This window comes from Oncorhynchus keta, chromosome 8 (assembly GCF_023373465.1).
Source record: "Oncorhynchus keta strain PuntledgeMale-10-30-2019 chromosome 8, Oket_V2, whole genome shotgun sequence".
NCBI classification, from domain to species: domain Eukaryota; kingdom Metazoa; phylum Chordata; class Actinopteri; order Salmoniformes; family Salmonidae; genus Oncorhynchus; species Oncorhynchus keta.
The window spans coordinates 22,801,206-22,821,009 of NC_068428.1; the positions used below are offsets into that span (position 1 = coordinate 22,801,206).

Consider the following 19,804-nt stretch of genomic DNA (forward strand, 5'->3'; position numbering starts at 1 on the left):
CACACACACTGAGCTCAGACACACACACACTGAGAGCTCACACACACTGACTCACGCACACACTGAGAGCTCACGCACACTGAGAGCTCACACACACACTGAGAGCTCACGCACACACTGAGAGCTCACACACACACTGAGAGCTCACACACACACTGAGAGCTCACACACACACTGAGAGCTCACACACGCACTGAGAGCTCACACTCGCACTGAGAGCTCACACACACTGAGAGCTCACGCACACACTGAGAGCTCACGCACACACTGAGAGCTCACGCACACACTGAGAGCTCACACACACTGAGAGCTCACCCACACACTGAGAGCTCACACACACTGCCAATGTGGCTGACATGTGGCAGCAACGGGTGTCATTCACCCTCCGATGATTCTACCACTCCTCAACCACGTGGTGTGGTGGGTCTAGGTATTCTCAGGGTTTACTTTTCCTACACGAGATGGTTTAGCTGTGTGTGTGTTTTGAAGAGGAGAACGGATAGCGATATGTTGGAGAGATATGCCTAGCTGTTTGTAAAGAACAGTTGGTAAGCAAAAGGTCATGAAGGAATACAAAGGCTCCTCTCTCCCTGCCAAAGAGGTAGTTAACCGGCCATCGAAGAGGTGTCAACTTTAACTGCTGAAGAGAGGAACTCCTAACAGACGTCACATCACACTCCAACGGCCGGCCCTGCCACCTGTGGTCCCTAGGGACTGGCACACTGGATGGCGCCTTCACACCTGTGGAAACATATAACCCCCCGCCTTACACAAACACCCCCCCCCCAAGTCCCTCATCTCATTTGCCTTTCCCTCAGGCCTTTTGCACCGTTCAAATGGCAGTTCAACTGTTGACATTTGGACAGGCCCCGGGGCCTTCTAATGGAGGACTCCAACCTGTTTAAACGTACAACATTTGTACACCATCCACCCCAGGGGATTCCAAGTGCTTCCAAATGTTTCCTAGACTTTCTCCTTGGCCTTTTGGGCTCCCAACACAGCCACTCAAAAGGCTGTGTTGGGGACAGGGTGGTAGTTGTAGGGACACGACACACATTTCCTCTAATGGTTCATTAGCACATGTGGGAATGAATAAGGGTCAAGTCAAAAGGATCCCCCAACCCAAAAAAACACACACTACCTCAGATGGCCCATTTGCACCTGTGGAAAGACTCCTTCATGCACCCCGCATCCCCACACACACACCTCCTTCCATAGCCTGCCCCTTTCCCAGGATCCTCCCAACTTTCTCCTCTTTCTGTTCTTACTTGTCTGACTTTTTCCTGAGATAGATGGTCATGTTGTTAGTCAGTACAGGCACAGAGCTGGAGAGCTTGTTTAGAGGAATGGAGATACGTGGTCTCCCAATCCTAGATAGTACTTTAGTCTGGATACAATCGCTCGGTAAGTCCTGCGTGTGTGTGCGTGTGCGTCTGTGTCTGTGTGTGTGTGTGTGTGTGTTTTTTTTTTGTTGAAATGGGCAAAGTAAACAGCGGATGGTGGCACTACTTGTTGTGTGTTTGTGTACCCTCTCTATTTCCTTATTGTTGAGATGTTGTACAGGATGTAACTGGAGGATTGTGTGTTGTTTGGACAGTATTGGATGACCAAGAAATAACCAAACAGGGTGAACAATGATTAGTCTGGACTCCTGAGTGGCGCAGTGGTCTTAGGCACTGCATAGAGGCGTCACTACAGACCCTGGTTCGATCCCAGGCTGTATCACGACCGGCTGTGATCGGGAGTCCCATAAGGGGGCGCACAATTGTCCCATTGGCTGGTGTAGGCTGTCATTATAAATAAGAATTTGACCTTCCTAGTTAAATAAAATAAATATATAGTTTGAATCTTTTGAACATTTGAGAAGTTGTTTGAGAGGCAATGTTTTGGAAGTTCTTCTTAGCTTGTTCTATTGGCAGTAGGCTAGTGTCTGAAACAATGCTCTTCGTGGGTTTTTGTGTTGAAGCCTGGTCTCTCAGTGGAGAACATGCTGTTTTGAAGACTACATTGAGTGTACAAAACATTAGGAACACCTGCTCTTTCCATGACAGACTGACCAGGTGAAAGCTATGATCCCTTATTGATGTCACTTGTTAAATCCACTTCAATCAGTGTAGATGAAGGGGAGGAGACATGTTAAAGAAGGATTTTTAAGCCTTGAGACAATTGAGATATGGATGTGTGCCATTCAGAGGGTGAATGTGCAAGACAAAAGATTGATGTCCGCAACTCAATATTAGGAAGGTGTTCCTAATGTTTTGTACACTCAGTGTCTATTGGAATGTTTTTCAGTTGGATCTTCCCTCCACTTTCCATTGCCCTCCCTGACAGGTGCCCTTCACAGTTTAGTCATTTAACAGACTCTCTTATCCAGAGTGACTTACAGTAGTGTGTGCACACATTTTCATACTAGTCCCCCGTGGGAATTGAACCCACAACCCTGGTGTTGCAAGCGCCATCTACCAACTGATCTACACGCGACCATGCATCACAGTAGAGTGTTAAAGCTGGGGTCACACCTTCATACAAACGTCACTCCCTCCTTCCACTCCAACTCAAACAAGATTTATTAGCATTCCAACTTCCAGATAAATAACAGCTGGCCTATAGGCTGGGTAAGGTGGCAGGTAGCCTAGTGGTTAGAGCATTGGGCCAGTAAGAAAAAAGTTGATAGTTCAAATCAGAGCTGACAAGGTGAAAAATCTGTTGATGTGCCTTTTGAGCAAGGCCTTTAACCCTAATTTATCCTGGGTCGCTTTTGATATTGGCTGGCCCTGGCCGTGTCCCTGGTCCCTTGTCCTGGCCCTGGTCCTGTCCCTGGTCCTGGCCCTGGCCGTGTCCCTGGCCGTGTCCCTGGCCGTGTCCCTGGCCGTGGCCCTGGCCGTGGCCCTGGCCGTCCGTGTCCCTGGCCGTGTCCCTGGCCCTGGCCGTGTCCCTGGCCGTGGCCCTGGCCGTGTCCCTGGCCCTGGCCGTGTCCCTGGTCCTGTCCCTGGCCGTGTCCCTGGCCCTGGCCGTGTCCCTGGCCGTGTCCCTGGCCGTGTCCCTGGCCCTGGCCGTGTCCCTGGCCGTGACCCTGGCCCTGGCCGTGTCCCTGGCCCTGTCCCTGTCCCTGGTCGTGTCCCTGGTCCTGTCCCTGGCCCTGGTCCTGTCCCTGGTCCTGTCCCTGGTCCTGGCCCTGTCCCTGGTCCTGGCCCTGGCCCTGGTCCTGTCCCTGGTCCTGGCCCTGTCCCTGGTCCTGTCCCTGGTCCTGTCCCTGGTCCTGTCCCTGTTCCTGTCCCTGGTCCTGTCCCTGGTCCTGACCCTGTCCCTGGTCCTGTCCCTGGTCCTGTCCCTGGTCCTGTCCCTGGTCCTGTCCCTGGCCCTGTCCCTGGTCCTGTCCCTGGTCCCTGGCCCCCTGGCCCTGACCCTGTCCCTGGTCCTGTCCCTGGTCCTGGCCCTGGTCCTGGCCCTGGTCCTGGCCCTGGCCCTGGCCCTGGTCCTGGCCCTGTCCCTGGCCCTGGTCCTGTCCCTGGCCCTGGTCCTGTCCCTGGCCCTGGCCCTGTCCCTGGCCCTGTCTGTCCCTGGTCCTGGCCCTGGTCCTGGCCCTGGTCCTGGCCCTGGCCGTGACTCCACGGTTTAGAGTATATATCGTAAAACAAAACGGGGGCGTTTCTACTCGTTTTTATTTAAAAATAAAAAAATGTGTCCTGAAGTTGACGGCTTGATTGAAGAAGATGAAATAGAACAAATATCAACATCCACCAATTTCTTATTTATTTCAAAGCATCAGTCCCTATCCCTGACATACAACTGTACCAAAACACATGTAGCCTATATTTGTTCAACATGACTGCCTTTTTAAACTGTAAATCATTTAACTTCCTTCCCTCTCTCTTCTCCCTCCGTAGCGGTGTCTAACCTGGATGAGGAGAGCAAGTGGACAGTTCACTACACAGCCCCGTGGCACCAGCAGGAGAACGTGTTCCTGCCCGGCAGCAGACCGCCCTGCGTAGAGGACCTCCACCACCAGGCCAAGGTCAACCTCAAGACCGCACTGAGGGGTAAGGACCACAACCGCACTTACAAACATGACCACACACACACACAAATACAGTGTTGTTGGAATGCCACCGACCACCCATTGCGTTTCATCATCCTCAATATCTCTTGATAGTTTATTGATGTTCACGACGTTACGACAACGTTGTAAAAAAAACAACAACAAAAAAACTGTCCAAAGCGTTTGTTTACCAAGTTACACCAACACACCCGTGTTAAGCCCTCCTGTGGTGTGTCCAGTGTCTTTGAGGGGTGAACATGAAAGGTTCCCCGAAAACAGCCACAACTAGTCATTTCCTGGTCTGTTCCCAAAGAGAACGGTTCAGTGGTGGGAAAAGGCATGGGGGAGGAGTTGAGTTGGAGTGGGTGTGTATGGGGTTGGTCTGTGCTAGTCTGCCGTTCGTTCACTTGCTGACGGCACGGTGTTATAGTCTGACTGCCAACATTTTTGACCAACATTTTTGACCATTCTACATGTAGAATCTGGTTGCACTCGGTTTTCAAAATATGTCTGGCATTCTGTTCAGGGATCCTAAGTGCTCTCGGCCGGCAAACGTGATCGGTGTGTCCGTGCCTTTAGAGAGATTCTCTGGCACTTCTGTATACTTTTTAGCCAGTAATTCTGAAAGTAGCACTGACTCATGAGACAAAAGTGTGTACCACGTCACATATGTGCACGACGTTGTTGCTCTGCTGAGCGTTTTGATAACTGTCACTCAAGTGGTGAGGGGCTGAACCTCATTGGCTGCCTGGAAATCAAATTGCTATGGAGCTGGCCCATGTGGGGGAAATGTAGAGCTGGCAGTAAACGGTAGCATTCAAACTAGGGATTTCGTGGCTAATTGAGGTAAGACTTGTCATTCCGCTCATAGATTATGAATGTATGAACTACACATTGGCACATCCAGCCACCCAAGTTCTGTAGCAGGATGGTGTGTGAGAAGGTGAGTGTGGGGCGGGGGCTTGTTATTTATGTGCTAGGTGAAGTTGTGTGCCAAGCAGATAAAGAGGGAGAAGATAAAGGGAGAAAAAGGAGGGGAGAGAGGGGGGGGGGGGTAAAGGAGAGGAGGTCAGAGAGAGAGAATAGGAGGAGAGGGACTGAAGACAATAGAAGAGGTAATGCATAGAGTGTGTTATTAATTCACCTCCACTAAGATAGTGCCACACACACACTGTCTTTGTCCTTCTGTCCCATTGTCCTGGTTCTGTGTGAGGTTATTGTCCATGTAATATGACACACACCGCATGGGTAATGGTATCCTTTGATCACCTGCCACCGTCCTTCTGAAAGAGCCCTTCCAACAGGTGTCTGGGGAGACTGCCTGTGTCGGTCGGTCTGTTACGTCGTGGTGTGTGTTTAGCTGCTGAACCCATGTTCTCTTCCCATGAAGCTGCTGCTGGGATGCTCTGTTACATCATTTAACTGGTCAGCCTACAGTCTGATAGCAATAGAAGCAGTACACAACATATACTTTTAAACTAAACCCTGTACGAAGCTGTAACACAAGGGGGCCTAGAAACTGCCCAAAGCGCTGTTCTATGGCTGACCAGTCTGGTTAGAGTCAAGATATGAATTGGTATAGAGAGAAACTTATCTGAGAGCAGCACATAAGGTCTATCCACCACCGTGCCCCTGCTCCTGTGCTTATGAAGCCCCCTCTCATTAAATCTATGTCACCCCCGTCGGCCATATCACCAGGACAGAGACACAAAGAGAAGTTAGGGAAAATTCAATATCAGACCCTGCTTGGGTCTCAAAGCAATCCATATGTAATCAGCTGCTAGTGTCATCGGCACAACGCCCGAGTCTCTCAACAGTTAGGACAGGGTCATTACCCATAATGCCGTTCGTCGACACATTCTGGTGTCAGGTTGTGGTCGTGTGCGCACAAGGGTGACTGATTGGTTGGGAAAGCACAGACATATTGCGTAATATCAGACACATTATAGTCAACAGTGTTTGAAAGATTTGGATCGATTAGTACCTCGCTCTCTTTCTACATCATTCTGGGATGGTGCCATGTGACCATAGCAATAAACCTCCATATTTCCCCTTCAACTAAACTCCAGCCCCTGTTCTGCTCGACAACAGTCCTGGAAACGGAAACTGTGTAACACCTATTCCCCTCCTCCTCATCATCTCAAGTGGCTTCTAAAACCCTTCTATTCCAGATCACAGGCGCAAACACTAACAGCCATCAGTAACTAGCTGCTCCATTAGGCTCCATTAAATGACAGTATTATACATGCAGACAGCGCCTCAGTCCCTGAGGAGACCTACTCTAATGAGCTATGCAGGCATTAGGACATGAAAGACGAAAGTAGTCTGTAAGGTTTAGCTCCGTAGCGGGTACGAACACATCAAACCACTCCTTCACATGAATATGACAATGTGCAGATTTACATTTGTACATCAGTGATTTGACTAATTAGTTGCGGGTATTCAGCACAAAAGACTAGAGGAGTAGCGGATGTCTTTGTTGCTATACACACATCAAACGGAGATGGCAGAGACTAGAGAAATGATTAGGCCTATTTGGTCACTGTGGAAAGAGCATTCGGTGTAAATTATATGTATACTTTTTTAATTTAATCTTTATTTAGACTGCTGACCACTCGGGAGCCCAAGGTTCGACCCAGGGCTGTATCACAACCGGCAGTGATCGGGAGTTCCATAGGGCAGCGCACAATTGGCCCAGCGTTGTCTGGGTTAGGGTTTGGCCGGGGTAGGCCGTCACTGTAATAAGGATTTGTTCTTAACTGATGGCCTACCCCGGCCAAACCTTCCCCTAACCCAGACGACGCTGGGCCATTTGTGTGCCGACCTATGGAACTCCCGATCACTGCCGGTTGTGATACAGCCCGGGGTCAAACCAGGGTCTGTAGTGACACCTCTAGCGCTGAGATGCAGGAGCCCCGAATTTGAAAGTATACGCACAAAACTAATATAACAGTTGAAGTTGGAAGTTTACATACACTTAGTTTAACCACTCCACACATTTCTTGTTAACAAACTATAGTTTTGGCAAGTTGGTTAGGACATCTACTTTGTGCATGACACAAGTAATTTTTCCAACAATTGTTTACAGACAGATTATTTCACTTATAATTCACTGTATCACAATTCCAGTGGGTCAAAAGTTTACATACACTAAGTTGACTGTGCCTTTAAACAGCTTGGAAAATTCCAGAAAATTATGTCATAGCTTTAGAAGCTTCTGACTGGAGGTGTACCTGTGGATGTATTTCAAGGCCTACCTTCTAACTCATTGCCTCTTTGCTTGACATCATGGGAAAATCAAAAGAAATCAGCCAAGATCCCAGAAAAATAATTGTAGACCTCCACAATGGTTCATCCTTGGGAGCAATTTCCAAACGCCTGAAGGTACCACATTCATCTGTACAAACAATAGTACGTAAGTATAAACACCATGGGACCATGCAGCCGTCATACTGCTCAGGAAGGAGACGCGTTCTGTCTCCTGGTGATGAACATACTTTTGTGTGAAAAGTGCACATCAATCCCAGAACAACAGCAAAGGACCTTGTGAAGATGCTGGAGGAAACCAGTACAAAGTATCTATATCCACAGTAAAACGAGTCCTATATCAACATAACCTGAAAGGCCGCTCAGCAAGGAAGAAGCCACTGCTCTAAAACCACCATAAAAAAAAGCCAGACTACGGTTTGCAACTGCACATGGGGACAAAGATCGTACTTTTTGGAGAAATGTCCTCTGGTCTGATGAAACAAGAGTAGAACTGTTTGGTGATAATGACCATCATTATGTTTGGAGGAAAAAGGGGGAGGCTTGCAAGCCAAAGAACACCATCCCAACCGTGAAGCATGGGGGTGGCAGCATCATGTTGTGGGGGTGATTTGCTGCAGGAGGGACTGGTGCACTTCACAAAATAGATGGCATCATGAGGTAGGAAAATTATGTGGATATATTGAAGCAACATCTCAAGACATCAGTCAGGAAGTTAAAGCTTGGTCGCAAATGTGTCTTCCAAATGGACAATGACCCCAAGCATACTTCCAAAATGGCTTAAGGACAACAAAGTCAAGGTATTGGAGTGGCCATCACAAACCCCTGACCTCAATCCTATAGAAAATGTGTGGGCAGAACTGAAAAGGCGTGTGTGAGCAAGGAGACCTACAAAGCTGACTCAGTTACACCAGCTCTGCCAGGAGAAATGGGCCAAAATTCACCCAACTTATTGTGGGAAGCTTGTGGAAGGCTACCCGAAACGTTTGGCCCAAGTTAAACAATTTAAAGGCAATGCTACCAAATACTAATTGAGTGCATGTAAACTTCTGACCCACTGGGAATGTGATGAAAGAAATAAAAGCTGAAATAAATAATTCTCTCTACTATTATTCTGACATTTAACGTTCTTAAAATAAAGTGGTGATCCTAACTGACCTAAGACATGTACTTTTTACTAGGATTAAATGTCAGTAATTGTGAAAAACTGAATTTAAATGTATTTGGCTAAGGTGTATGTAAACTTCCGACTTCAACCGTAGCTTGAAAATATTATTTAATTAGAAATTATTAAGTTATGTATAATTAGTCTAGTACATCATATTTCTACATCTCGTTAGTAGATGATGTGTTATTTAGTAGCTGATCTAGGAGTCCCTGGTAGCAGAGTGACTGAAGTGTAAATAGCCACTGAGGGAGGGAGGAGGTGTTTGAGAGAGGAGGACGATTCCACCATCTGTGTGTGACAGACTGGAAGGGATACCCCCTCCTAGCTCCCACACACACATGCATGTACACACACCACACACACACACGTAGATTAGGAACACACACATCTCACCCCTCACAGCAGGGTCTAATGAGAGAAGCTGTCAGGGGCTGCTGCTGAGGCAGGGGCTACACACACACACACACACACAGGCTGCTTGTCTATATGCTGTGTGTCTCTGAACAGCGGCCCGGTATATTGCACAGGTCAGCTCCTCTGCTGTGCGTGTTCCCTGAGGTGTTGAGCTCTCGACAGGTGTAGACACCACTACCAGGGGGTGTAGACACCACTACCAGGGGGTGTAGACACCACTACCAGGGGGTGTAGACACCACTACCAGGGGTGTAGACACCACTACCAGGGGGTGTAGACACCACTACCAGGGGTGTAGACAGCACTACCAGGGGGTGTAGACACCACTACCAGGGGTGTAGACAACACTTCCAGGGGTGTAGACACCACTACCAGGGGGTGTAGACACCACTACCAGGGGGTGTAGACACCACTACCAGGGGGTGTAGACACCACTACCAGGGGTGTAGACACCACTACCAGGGGGTGTAGACAACACTTCAGTGTGTGTGTGTGTGTGTGTGTGTGTGTGTGTGTGTGTGTGTGTGTGTGTGTGTGTGTGTGTGTGTGTGTGTGTGTGTGTGTGTGTGTGTGTGTGTGTGTGTGTGTGTATTAAGGTTTGTGAAACCCATTCCCTCCCTCTCTCTTCCAGAGTGTGACAAGTTAAGGAAGGATGGTTTCCGTAGCTCCCAGTACTACTCTCAGGGCCCCACCTTCTCTGGCAGGGCAGAGTCCCACAGCAGCCTGCAGGATGATGAGGACGACACAGACAAGAAGGTAACACACACACACACCACACACACACACACACACTCAGCACCCATAGAAATATAATTGCACACACCAAACTGGTATGTGTCTGCCCTCCAGTGGTTTGAAGCAGAAGTGCACCACCTCTGTATTTTCCTCTGACATTGACTGCACCCCCCCACTCTGTCTCATTACATTGTGTTCCTGCCATGGCTGGTTTCTCATGCGTGTACAGCCACTTAGAACTGTTTATCTGGCAGGCCCTGATAGGGAACACTTGGGAGATTTATTCTAAATATCTAAATAGCATTGTTTTGATATTGGTTTAGACTTGGTGGAGCTGTTTTCGCTCTAATGACAATAGACAACTTGAGAATTGCATGTGCCTGACTTACACAGTGACAGTATGACATTGTTAATTATCTTAAAACTAACCTGTGTGGTAGAGTGCGGTGGTATGACAGCTCCAGTTCTTGAACGTTAGGACTAACACGTGAATGGTCAAATAGTCAGAGAAGCCTTTTCCAGGACGCTTACTTTCCTTGCATATCTCCAACCCCCCCCACTCTTGTCTGCTTTTCTCTTCTCCATATTCCCACTCCTTCTGTAGTCTCTCCTCCCTCCACTTGACTCGTCCAATCATGGGGGTCCTGATGGGGTCAGACGAGGTTGTTAAAGGGGGTCTGTCTTTGGTAGAATGAGGTGCCTCTCACCCCCTAACCTTGCTCTCTGTTGTCCCTCTATCCAAACTATCCCCTTTTTCCCTGGCCTGCCTCCACACCTCCTTTCGCTCTCATCCATCCCCTGCTTTTTCCTTTGGCCCAAGCCACCCTCAACCTTAACCCCCTTCCCCCACCTCTCTTGTTGCCCGCCTCTCCTCACCCCTGTTCTGTTGTCTCCAGGCCAGTGAGCCTAACTCTGGTTGACAGCAGCTCCCTAGCTCAAAGGGGAAACTGGGTTACTGTTTAGACCCACAATGGCCCCTAAAGGTGGGGGCAACTCTGAAGGCTACAACATAACACACGGCTGGCTTCCTTCTCCACCCTGCCCTCCTCTCCTCCCTCTGACTGTCCCATGTTTGAGCTGCTGTTGTGACTGATAACATGACTGCATGCCCGCTCAGAATCTACCTGTAATTCTGTATTTGGGAATAGCGTGATGGTGGTGTGGTGGGAGCTTCAAGAATTTCCCACCAACATTCTGGAATGATAGTGGAAGGTTAGTGACATATAGGTGGGACATAACAGAGAGTAAACTTTCCCTGAGATGTTTTTACTGGGCGGGTAAGTTCAGGTCAAAGGTTGTCAGGCTGCGATGCTGTTGGAGAGGTTGGTTTCTGTTGTTTTGAGACGGAAAAAGTAACCAATGTATTTTTTGAAAAAATATTCTGGAATATGATTTTGATAATTGTAGATATGTGTCTAAAATATGTGCCGGCCTGTTTGGTTGATGCCCTGGGTTCTAGAAAAAGCCCAGGTGCTACAGTGAGAAGTTTGGTGGCACTGCTCTTCTCGTATCTCTGCAGTGTAGATGTGATGCGCTCAGATTGAGAACTCACAGCCCGTCAGCACAGTTTAACACATGAGAGCATCTCTCTGTTACTCTCCTTTTGTTATCTCATTCTCTCACTCCTCCTTGCTGTTAGTTTGTCGGGGTGTGAGGGTGTGCATGTCAATGTGTGTATGATTGACCGTGAAACATGTTTATAGACTCTCTGGCTCAAAGGTCAGATTGCTGCAGTAAACATAGTGGTGCGTGTGGGTGTTTGTGCAATAATGAACACAATGCTGGAAGAGGTTTAAAGTGTTCATACAATGGATGGCAGACCCTGTGGGGGCAGCTGCAACACACACACACACACACACACACACACACACACACACACACACACACACACACACACACACACACACACACACACACTCCTTCCTCCTACAGGCTCAGGTGTGTTTCTTCAGGCTCAGTCTGAAGCTCATCTCTATCCCTCTCCTTCCCATCTCTCTCTTTTATCTCCCTTCTTCTCTACTCCTTTTCATTCCTGTGTACCCGCCTCTTCTTTTCTTCCCTCTCACTTCTCTCTCTCCTCTCCTCCAGTCCATGGCCTCGTCAGCGGAGGATGACAAGTCCCTGCACCCCATGAGGCCCCAGACCCCCCAGGAAGAGGAGGGGATAGATGAGTGTGACGGACAGGTGCGCTGCTACAAGGCCCCGCCCCTCCCCACCCCTGAGGAGAAGATGAGGATGCAGGCTCAGGCCGTGCCCACTGACGTCATCCCTATCAACGTCACAGGTAGGCCACACCCCCTGGCTGCCACACCCCCAGTAGTGACCGTTGTATGTCCTAGGTTGAACATGCCCACAATTACCGATGCCATTCAACCAATGAAATAGGAGTCTTGGTCTTGAAGCAATCCTTTTTTTCGCCTCACTTTTAACCCCTCTGTGTGTTCGAATGGACATACTGGGAATTGCATCCACATGCATAGAGCGTTGTGTTTTCTGTCTGTCAGTAGTATTATCTTCCCCCTGTTTTTCTTCCATATTATTATCTCGCTCTCTGACCACCCCCCTGCTAAGTGTGTGTTTGTGAGCGTGCTCAGTCCATCCCACTGTTAGAGAGAGTGAGAGAGATTGCAGTCAAAGGTCAAAGCAGCTCCATGGCTGTATCTCAAACCATGGGGCGCCTGACAGAGACCGACACCTACGACACACACACTACATACACACACAGACATATATACGCACACACATACACACACCACCACCCGTACACACGTCATCTCAGGACCCAACACAGACAACGTACTGCTCTATCTCCCACCCACTAATACATCAGCCCTGCTAGTGACATCTGTCACTCAGCAGTCGGTCTGAGACTGCCCCCCCCACATACACACACACTTTCTTTCCCTCTAACTATCTCTGTCAGCTCTGGCTCAGTGGTGTTTGTCCTGTCCTCTGACTCAGTTTGTCGCTAGCACACACACGCTACAGGGCATAGAGAGAGAGCTGTCTGAGACTAGATCCTGCCACAAAACACTGCAAAGTAGCACAGACAGCTCCTAACAGTATCAATAGTCAGTTGGTGTTAACATGTATTTGAATACATGTAATTGTGAGACCTATTAAATCTGCAGGCTTCTTAACGCGGATTGGTTTAGAATCAGTATTTCAAGTTAACAAAATGTCAACGTCATATCTAATCAAATGAAATAAAAAAAGACTGTTTGAAATGTGAGCGTGTTAGACTCAATCTGTCTATATGTCAGTTTTCATATCACTTTCTCACCATCCATCAAAAAGAGCAGATTTACAGAGTCTGAACTAGTTTCAGACAGTCAGAGCAAGACACTGATCTGTCTGGATGTTTGGTCTTGTATGGCTGTGTGGGATACTCACTCTTTTAGTTTCTGTGTTTCACCCCCCTGTTTATGCTATACAGCATGCTTTTCTATATATATGTGACTGTCTACTCTCTGTTGTTCTGTCACTCTGCCTGTCTCTAAACTCTGCATGTATGAACACAATTGCACGTGTGTTTGTATCACTAACGGGCTGGTTTTTGTTTGCCGTTGTTCTGCCTGCCTGCTCTCGCCCTCCCGGCCACTAGGGGCAACGTTTGACCGGCAGGCCAGCATCCGCCGCTCCCTCATTAATACTGACACAGTCTCCCGCCGGCCCAAGAAGGTCAAACGCAGAAAGACTATATCAGGGCTGCCTGACAACATCTGCACCGAACTAGGTATGGTATATACCCAGAGCTGTTCTGCATCCCTCTCTCACTAGTCCTCCCACCCTTCCCTCATCCCTGACCCAGACAGCTAGTCCATCCACCTGCCTGCCTCACACCTCTGGCTGGTTTAGTGACTAGTTTGACTCCCCCTCATTGTTAAGTATACCGTAGAACCACCACCATTGCTCATCCTCAAAGTTCTCTTCCCTATTCTAGAATTTCTACATCTGCTTTCTTGACATTTGACATCTCTCTTCTAGAAGCTCTTCATAAGCCCCCCCCCCACCCCCCACCCCTCATAGTAAAATCTCTACTGGCATCTGTCATTGCAGGACCTTTGCTTCCTCAAATCTAGTAGTCCAGAGTCTGACATCACTCCGAAACACTCCTTTTCCCATGACCCCCATGGGCCCGGTCTCTGCACTGTCCTCCTCCCTTAGCCATGATAAGTGGATCTAATGTGAACACAAAACAAATGTCATATCTGGTGACTTACGAGAACGACGCTGGTAACAAGTCTAGTGAATCTAAATGGGCACTTATTCATATGTGTTAATCCCTGGGATACACTGATAATCTAAACCACAGTGTGTTCCACACATCCCACCACTAAACCCTGCATCTAATCCCAGCATTCCTACCATAGATGTCATTCTATCTTCATATTTCCACAACTGTGTAATGCACACTCGCCTATCATGGGGGAGTGGGGTTGGCTTGAGGCCAATGGAGGGAGGGGGAGAAGGATGGGGGAGGTTTAGTAGGAAAAGGTATATGATGTGGAGTGAATGGACAATATTGGTTTTCTGTCACAATCCAAACAAACACACAGTCAAGCATACATGTCCTATTGTGGATTTCACTGTGAAATTAGTCTTAACCCGAACCCACCTCTCCCCTCCTCTGTCTCCCCAAGACATAGGGGATACGCCAGACGAAGAGGGCCTGAATGTTTCCATTTCCCGCCCCTGTGCGTTTATTGTCAGCTGTTGTTATGATAGCCCCACCCTTCTAACACCCCCTGATCTTTCACCCCTAATCCCCAGAACAGATGGGCCGAGGAACAGGCAGAGGGGTCAAGGTTCCTCACCCCTGCTAATAGCTATGTGCTAAGTTAAGCTAACTCTATTAAGGTATGGGTGACTGGGGACTCTCCTTGCGTTAAGAGAATGTCATCTCGCTGTAGGATGAGATCAGCTGATAGGCAGAGCTTTGAAGCCTTATTATACAGACAGACCGGTGTGAAAGACCAGACAGACAGGCTTGGAAGTCCTGATTACTGTTAGATGGTAAGTCTTTGCCTCAGTGAGTGAGATACCCAGGCTGTATGTGAAGTAGAAACCTGCAGCTTAATCTATCTAATACAGCAGTGCTGTCACTCTCTGCCTTAGGGAGGGGAGGTGTGGTGTGTGTGTGAGCGTGTTTAGGGAGCATGAGCATCAACAAGCAGCCAGCACAGATGGCCGATACATCAGATATCCTCTCCTATTTTACACCAGATCCTTCACTTTGTTTATTTATGTGTGTGTGTGTGTGTGTGTGTGTGTGTGTGTGTGTGTGTGTGTGTGTGTGTGTGTGTGTGTGTGTGTGTGTGTGTGTGTGTGTGTGTGTGTGTGTGTGTGTGTGTGTGTGTGTGTGTGTGTGTGTGTGTGTGTGTGTGTGTGTGTGTGTGTGAGAGCTGCCCAATGCCTTACCAGCTGCCCACACCCTGAGGACCATTCTCTTTCTGATCAGACGGAGCAGAGTAGGAGGGAAAGCATAGTGGGAGTCTTCCTTCTGGTGTCTGTCCTCTTCTCTCTCGGTCCCACTATTCCTCTCTTTCCATCTCTCTTTCTCTCTCTCTCTAACTCTGTCCTTATCTGTCCTAATGAAGACGACCAGTGGTTATTAGCGCATCAGACAGGGCTGCAGAAAATCAAATTAATTAGCCTCTTAGACACAGCTAATCTGATCGACAGCCTGACAGAGAGAGGGGGAACAAGGGAGAGGAAATTAGAGAGAGAGAGGCTGGCGGTATTTTGATTGCTCATATGTTAAAACTCTCTCTCTTTCTCTTCTGCAGTGGCGAAAGGACGTGGGGGCGAGCTCCGGCCACATTCCATGTTCATCCCGGGACAGTATTCCACATTGGGAAGAGTCGGGAGCGTCAACTCATCGCTCAGACATTCCGAGACAAGGGACTCTGGTTGCCAGACTGAGGAGGTGAAGATCGTTCCACCGTCCATGCGGAGAATCCGGGCTCAACGGGGACAGGGAATCGCAGCCCAGATGGCCGGAATTTCCACTTCCTCGTCTACAGGAAGCATCTCCGTCTCCAGTAGCGACGGCTGTTCCGGAATGCTGGTCCTACCCTCGCATCTGAATGTAGATGCCCAGCGCTTCCATAGTCTTCCCAGACCCGGGCCAAGGGTGTCTCTCAGCGCTGAGCCCATCTACAGCAGCACCCCCATCAGGCTGGAAGACCACAATGCACCTCAGAGGCAGATCGGCAAACTGCAGGTGGACAACACCGTGGTGCATCTGAGAAACGCCCCCAGGACAGGTAATCTGAGGCCCAAGTCTCAGGAGGTGCGAGGGTCCCAGACAGGGGACTGGGGTGGTGGTCCGGCATGTGTGGTGTCCCCCCACGCTGCCTACTCCACATCCCTCATCCCCAACGCCACCATGTCCTGCTCTGCCGAGGTTGTGACCCTCCATACATCCTCCAGCCAGCACCCCCAGACCCCCGGGATGGCCTACCCCATCTCCAGGCCTCTCAGTCTGGCCACCGGCACCAGCATGGACCCCCTGAGCTCCACCTCCTTCACCCACAGGACCACCTGCCCTGCCCGGGCCACCTCCACACCAACACATACACATCCCCAAGACGGAGGGTTGACTGCCCCGGCAACACCCAGCGAATCGGGCTGCTCGGATGGCAGCCTGCACAGCCACACAAGCACCATCGCCGCGACGACTCCGTCCTCGGCCGACGACCAGTGGTCAATCTATGACACACCGGAGAACGTGGTCCTGCCCCGGCGTCCTCTGACCTCTAGCTGCTCTACTCCCATCAACCATCTGAACAGCAGCATGGAGCTGTCGTCCCGCACCGACTCCAGCTCCCTGTACTCCCAGGACAACGATGGCTACTACACCTCCATGCACCTGGACTCTGGCCTGCGCTCCAGGAGCCATGGTAGCGGGCAGGGCCACGGGGTGGTAGCCAGCCGGACTGCCAGACACAGCATGTACGAGTGCCGTGAGCTACCTAGCCACGAGGAAGATTCTAACAGTCTTTACAGCGATCGCTCACTGTCCCGCAGCATCTCTCTCCGCAAGGCCAAGAAGCCGCCGCTGCCCCCAGCCCGGACTGACTCCCTCCGCCGCAAGCCTGGCGCGAAGAAGCCCCTGGGTGGAGTTAGTGCAGTTAGCATGAGTGCTAATGGATCAGTGCTGAACGAGACACTGATCGCTAGCCTGCAGCAGAGCCTCCAGATGGGGTTGAGAGATCGAAAGGGGAAGGGCGTGTCCCCCTCCTCGCCCTCCCACAGCCCGTGCAGCGACTACGAGGACCCCTGGTTGCTGCGACCACGGAGCCAGAGCAGTGTGAGCGCCACCAGCTCCGCCACGTCGCTAGCGGCTAACAACACTAACAGTGGCGTAGTGGCTAATGTGTACTCGCTCTGTCATGTGACGCCAGCTCACAGCGACACCAGCAGCCTGCGGTCCGACTATGCAGAGTCCTGGGGCTACTACATGGATTACCCCCGTAACCATGGAGACCAGGGTCCGCAGTCCCCCTCCACGCACCAACAACTCCCTGCTGCTAACATTGTAGCGGGCACACACCCGAGGGGTCTGTCGAATGGAAGTGGGGGTCTCCACAATCACATCAATATCCAGGCCTCGGTCCCTCCAGCCCAGGAGGGAGGTGTGGCAGTCAAGCCTAAGACGGCCACCTCGTCCCCGGACAGGATCCATAGACTGACCTCCCCCTCCAGCGGCTACTCCAGCCAGTCCAACACCCCCACGGCCGGCACCCCCGTGCCCTCCTTCATGCGGTCCCACTCCCCCTCAGGACGGCCCAAGCCCAAAGTGCCGGAGAGGAAGTCTTCACTCCTGTCATCTGTTTCCATCTCCTCCTCCTCCACCTCCCTCTCCTCAAACGCCTCTGACTCTCTCAGGAATTCTGGCCCTCCTCCTCCTCCCCCTCCTCCCCTGCCTCCCACCTCAGCACCCATCAGCCCCCCACCTCCTTTCCCTGCTCCTCTCCCCCCATCCAACCCCAGCTCTCCCCCTCTGCCCCTCGCACCCCTGTTACCCACAACCCCTCAGGGCACCCCCATGAGCCCGCCCCCTTACTCCACCTCTCCAGACTTCCCTCCCCCTCCTCCTCCAGATTCCCTCATCCACCCCAGCCTCTCCTTCAACGGGACCCTCAGTCCTCCTCCCCCTCCATTCCCCTCCATGGTCCCATCTCCTCCACCACCTCCCCCCCTGCCTGCCCCTGCTCCACCCACAGCCTCCCCTCTCACCTTGAAGGCAGCAAAGAACGCTCTAAAACCAGCTACGGTCACTAACAGCCCAGCAGCCAAGGAGGCCGGCAAGTCCCCCATGCCCCTGATCACCCCATTCGCCCTGCAGAGTGTGCACCTCCGCTCAGTCAAGCAGCCAGAGGAGAAAGTCAACGGCAAGGCGGAACATACCAAAGCTCAGGAATCGGGGGGCAACCAGGCCTGGGCCCTCAAGCCCCATACGCCGGAGAAGATTAAGCAGCAGGAGCATCCCACCATGCTGCCCCTGATAAATTGCACCAGTCCAGAGGAAATCACCAAGGCCTCATCTGCTGTGAAGAAGCTCTTCGCTGAACTATGCTCAGACTACAGTGATTCTGAGGTGCTGCCAGGGGGCGCCATCACCAACGCTAAACCTAAGGTACAGAGCCTATCCAACAGCTCAGCCCAACCAGATCAGGAGGGGGAACCGTCACCCCTCCCAAGCCTCGTGGAGGAGGCAATCAAAAGCTCCCCAGTCAAACAGAAACCCTCAGTGGCCTCCAAGAAGCCCAAACTATCCCTCGTCACCCCCCAGTCTGTGGTGGGAGAGGAGACCGCCCAGACTACCACCACACTGAGCCCCCAGGATGAGTCAACCACCACAGAAGAAGACCAGGTGGACGCTAAAGTGAGAGAGGAAGAGACGAAAGAGAAGGAAAATGAGGAGCAGGATGAAGATGAGGCTTCAGAGAGTTCCTCAGCCCTGACAGAGAGGAGTGAACCTTCCACCTCCACGGTGATCCAGGAGGAGACCCAGCCTCCGGCCACCGTCACGCAGGAGACAAGCCTCGCTGAGGGGCAGGAGCCGAACAACAGAGATGCTGAGGAGGAAGATGAGGAAGAAGATGAGGAAGATGGGACCAGTAGTACCACTGGGTCAGTCAGCTCTAAGGACGACGAGAGTGGTGAGTTAGATTTCATTTATATTATTAACAAAAAAAGACTAATTCAATTCAGATAAACTTGCATAAAGTTGAATGTTTTGAAGAAACAAAATGGGACATCTGTTTTGTAAATGACATTGAGGCAGCTTACAATCAAACTTTTGGTTTCAGAGTTCGAGGTCTAGTCTGTCATCATTGGCAGCTGTTCGATGCTGACTGAATTCAGTGCTGACTGGTGGCAGGTGTTTGTTAGCTGTGCTGACAGTTTGCGTTGGCTGAGGTAAAAGGCAGTTGGGGGAGGTTACATTTCTGGACATTAGCTGTGCTTAGGGGCTTGGGGCTTTAGCATGGGTTTCCTGCTATCCCTTGGTTCTTCTTCAAATCCCACTTCAAGGCAGGACAAAGGGCAGGTATCGGGGCCAGCTTCCCTTAAGCTAGTCTTAGACTGCCTGCTGTCTCTCTGACTGTGAAGGCATAGAAAAGGTTTAGACTGAAGGCAAGGTTAGCAACACAATACAGGTTCCCTTTATTGAATGTGATCAAAGGTTTAGGATATTGCTGGAAGGATGCACAGGGAAAGACCTCCCTGGGTCTCTGGTTTTAACTGGATCTTGAACTTGTTGAGAGTTGAATTACATCTAGAAGAAGCTGCCATCGGGGCTGGCAGGAGTCCGGACTGGCCACTTTATGGGATTTTAAATTGTGTCACATTTGGGGATTTTAAGTATAATCATTGGGTCTGATTGTCTCTGCAAACAGTGCCCTAAAAATAAATGGTCTCAAAACATAGTTTGCCCATTTAGTGCTAATGTAGCATGGTGTCGCCTGGATGTTGTCTGTTCTGTGTCATTGAGCTCGCCAGAGAGGCATCATACCTGCCTGCCTCTTCCCCTAAGTGAGAGCTCAGCTTAGTGAGGGACAGCACTGCGGCAGATGCCTGGATTTATCAGCTCTCTCAATTCAATTCAAAGGGCTTTATTGACATGAGAAACATGTTTACATTGCCAAAGCAAGTGAAATAAACGCAGCAAA

The 19,804-nt window shown here is 50.3% G+C and overlaps 1 protein-coding gene across 7 annotated transcripts in view; it reads left to right on the top strand.

Annotated features, from left to right (window-relative positions):
* The window catches only part of nhsl1b (NHS-like 1b), a 181,843-nt gene that overhangs the window by 151,291 nt on the left and 10,748 nt on the right, over window positions 1–19,804 (top strand). For 5 of the 7 annotated variants that reach the window (XM_035775112.2, XM_052523854.1, XM_052523855.1 and 2 more), the window contains exons 2-6: window positions 3,888–4,040; window positions 9,520–9,644; window positions 11,712–11,907; window positions 13,228–13,359; window positions 15,413–18,793. In XM_035775112.2, the coding sequence (XP_035631005.2) occupies window positions 3,888–4,040; window positions 9,520–9,644; window positions 11,712–11,907; window positions 13,228–13,359; window positions 15,413–18,793 (3,987 nt within the window). The remainder of the gene's footprint in view (window positions 1–3,887; window positions 4,041–9,519; window positions 9,645–11,711; window positions 11,908–13,227; window positions 13,360–15,412; window positions 18,794–19,804) is intronic. The other 2 variants (XM_035775113.2, XM_052523856.1) reach the window with 1 other exon arrangement.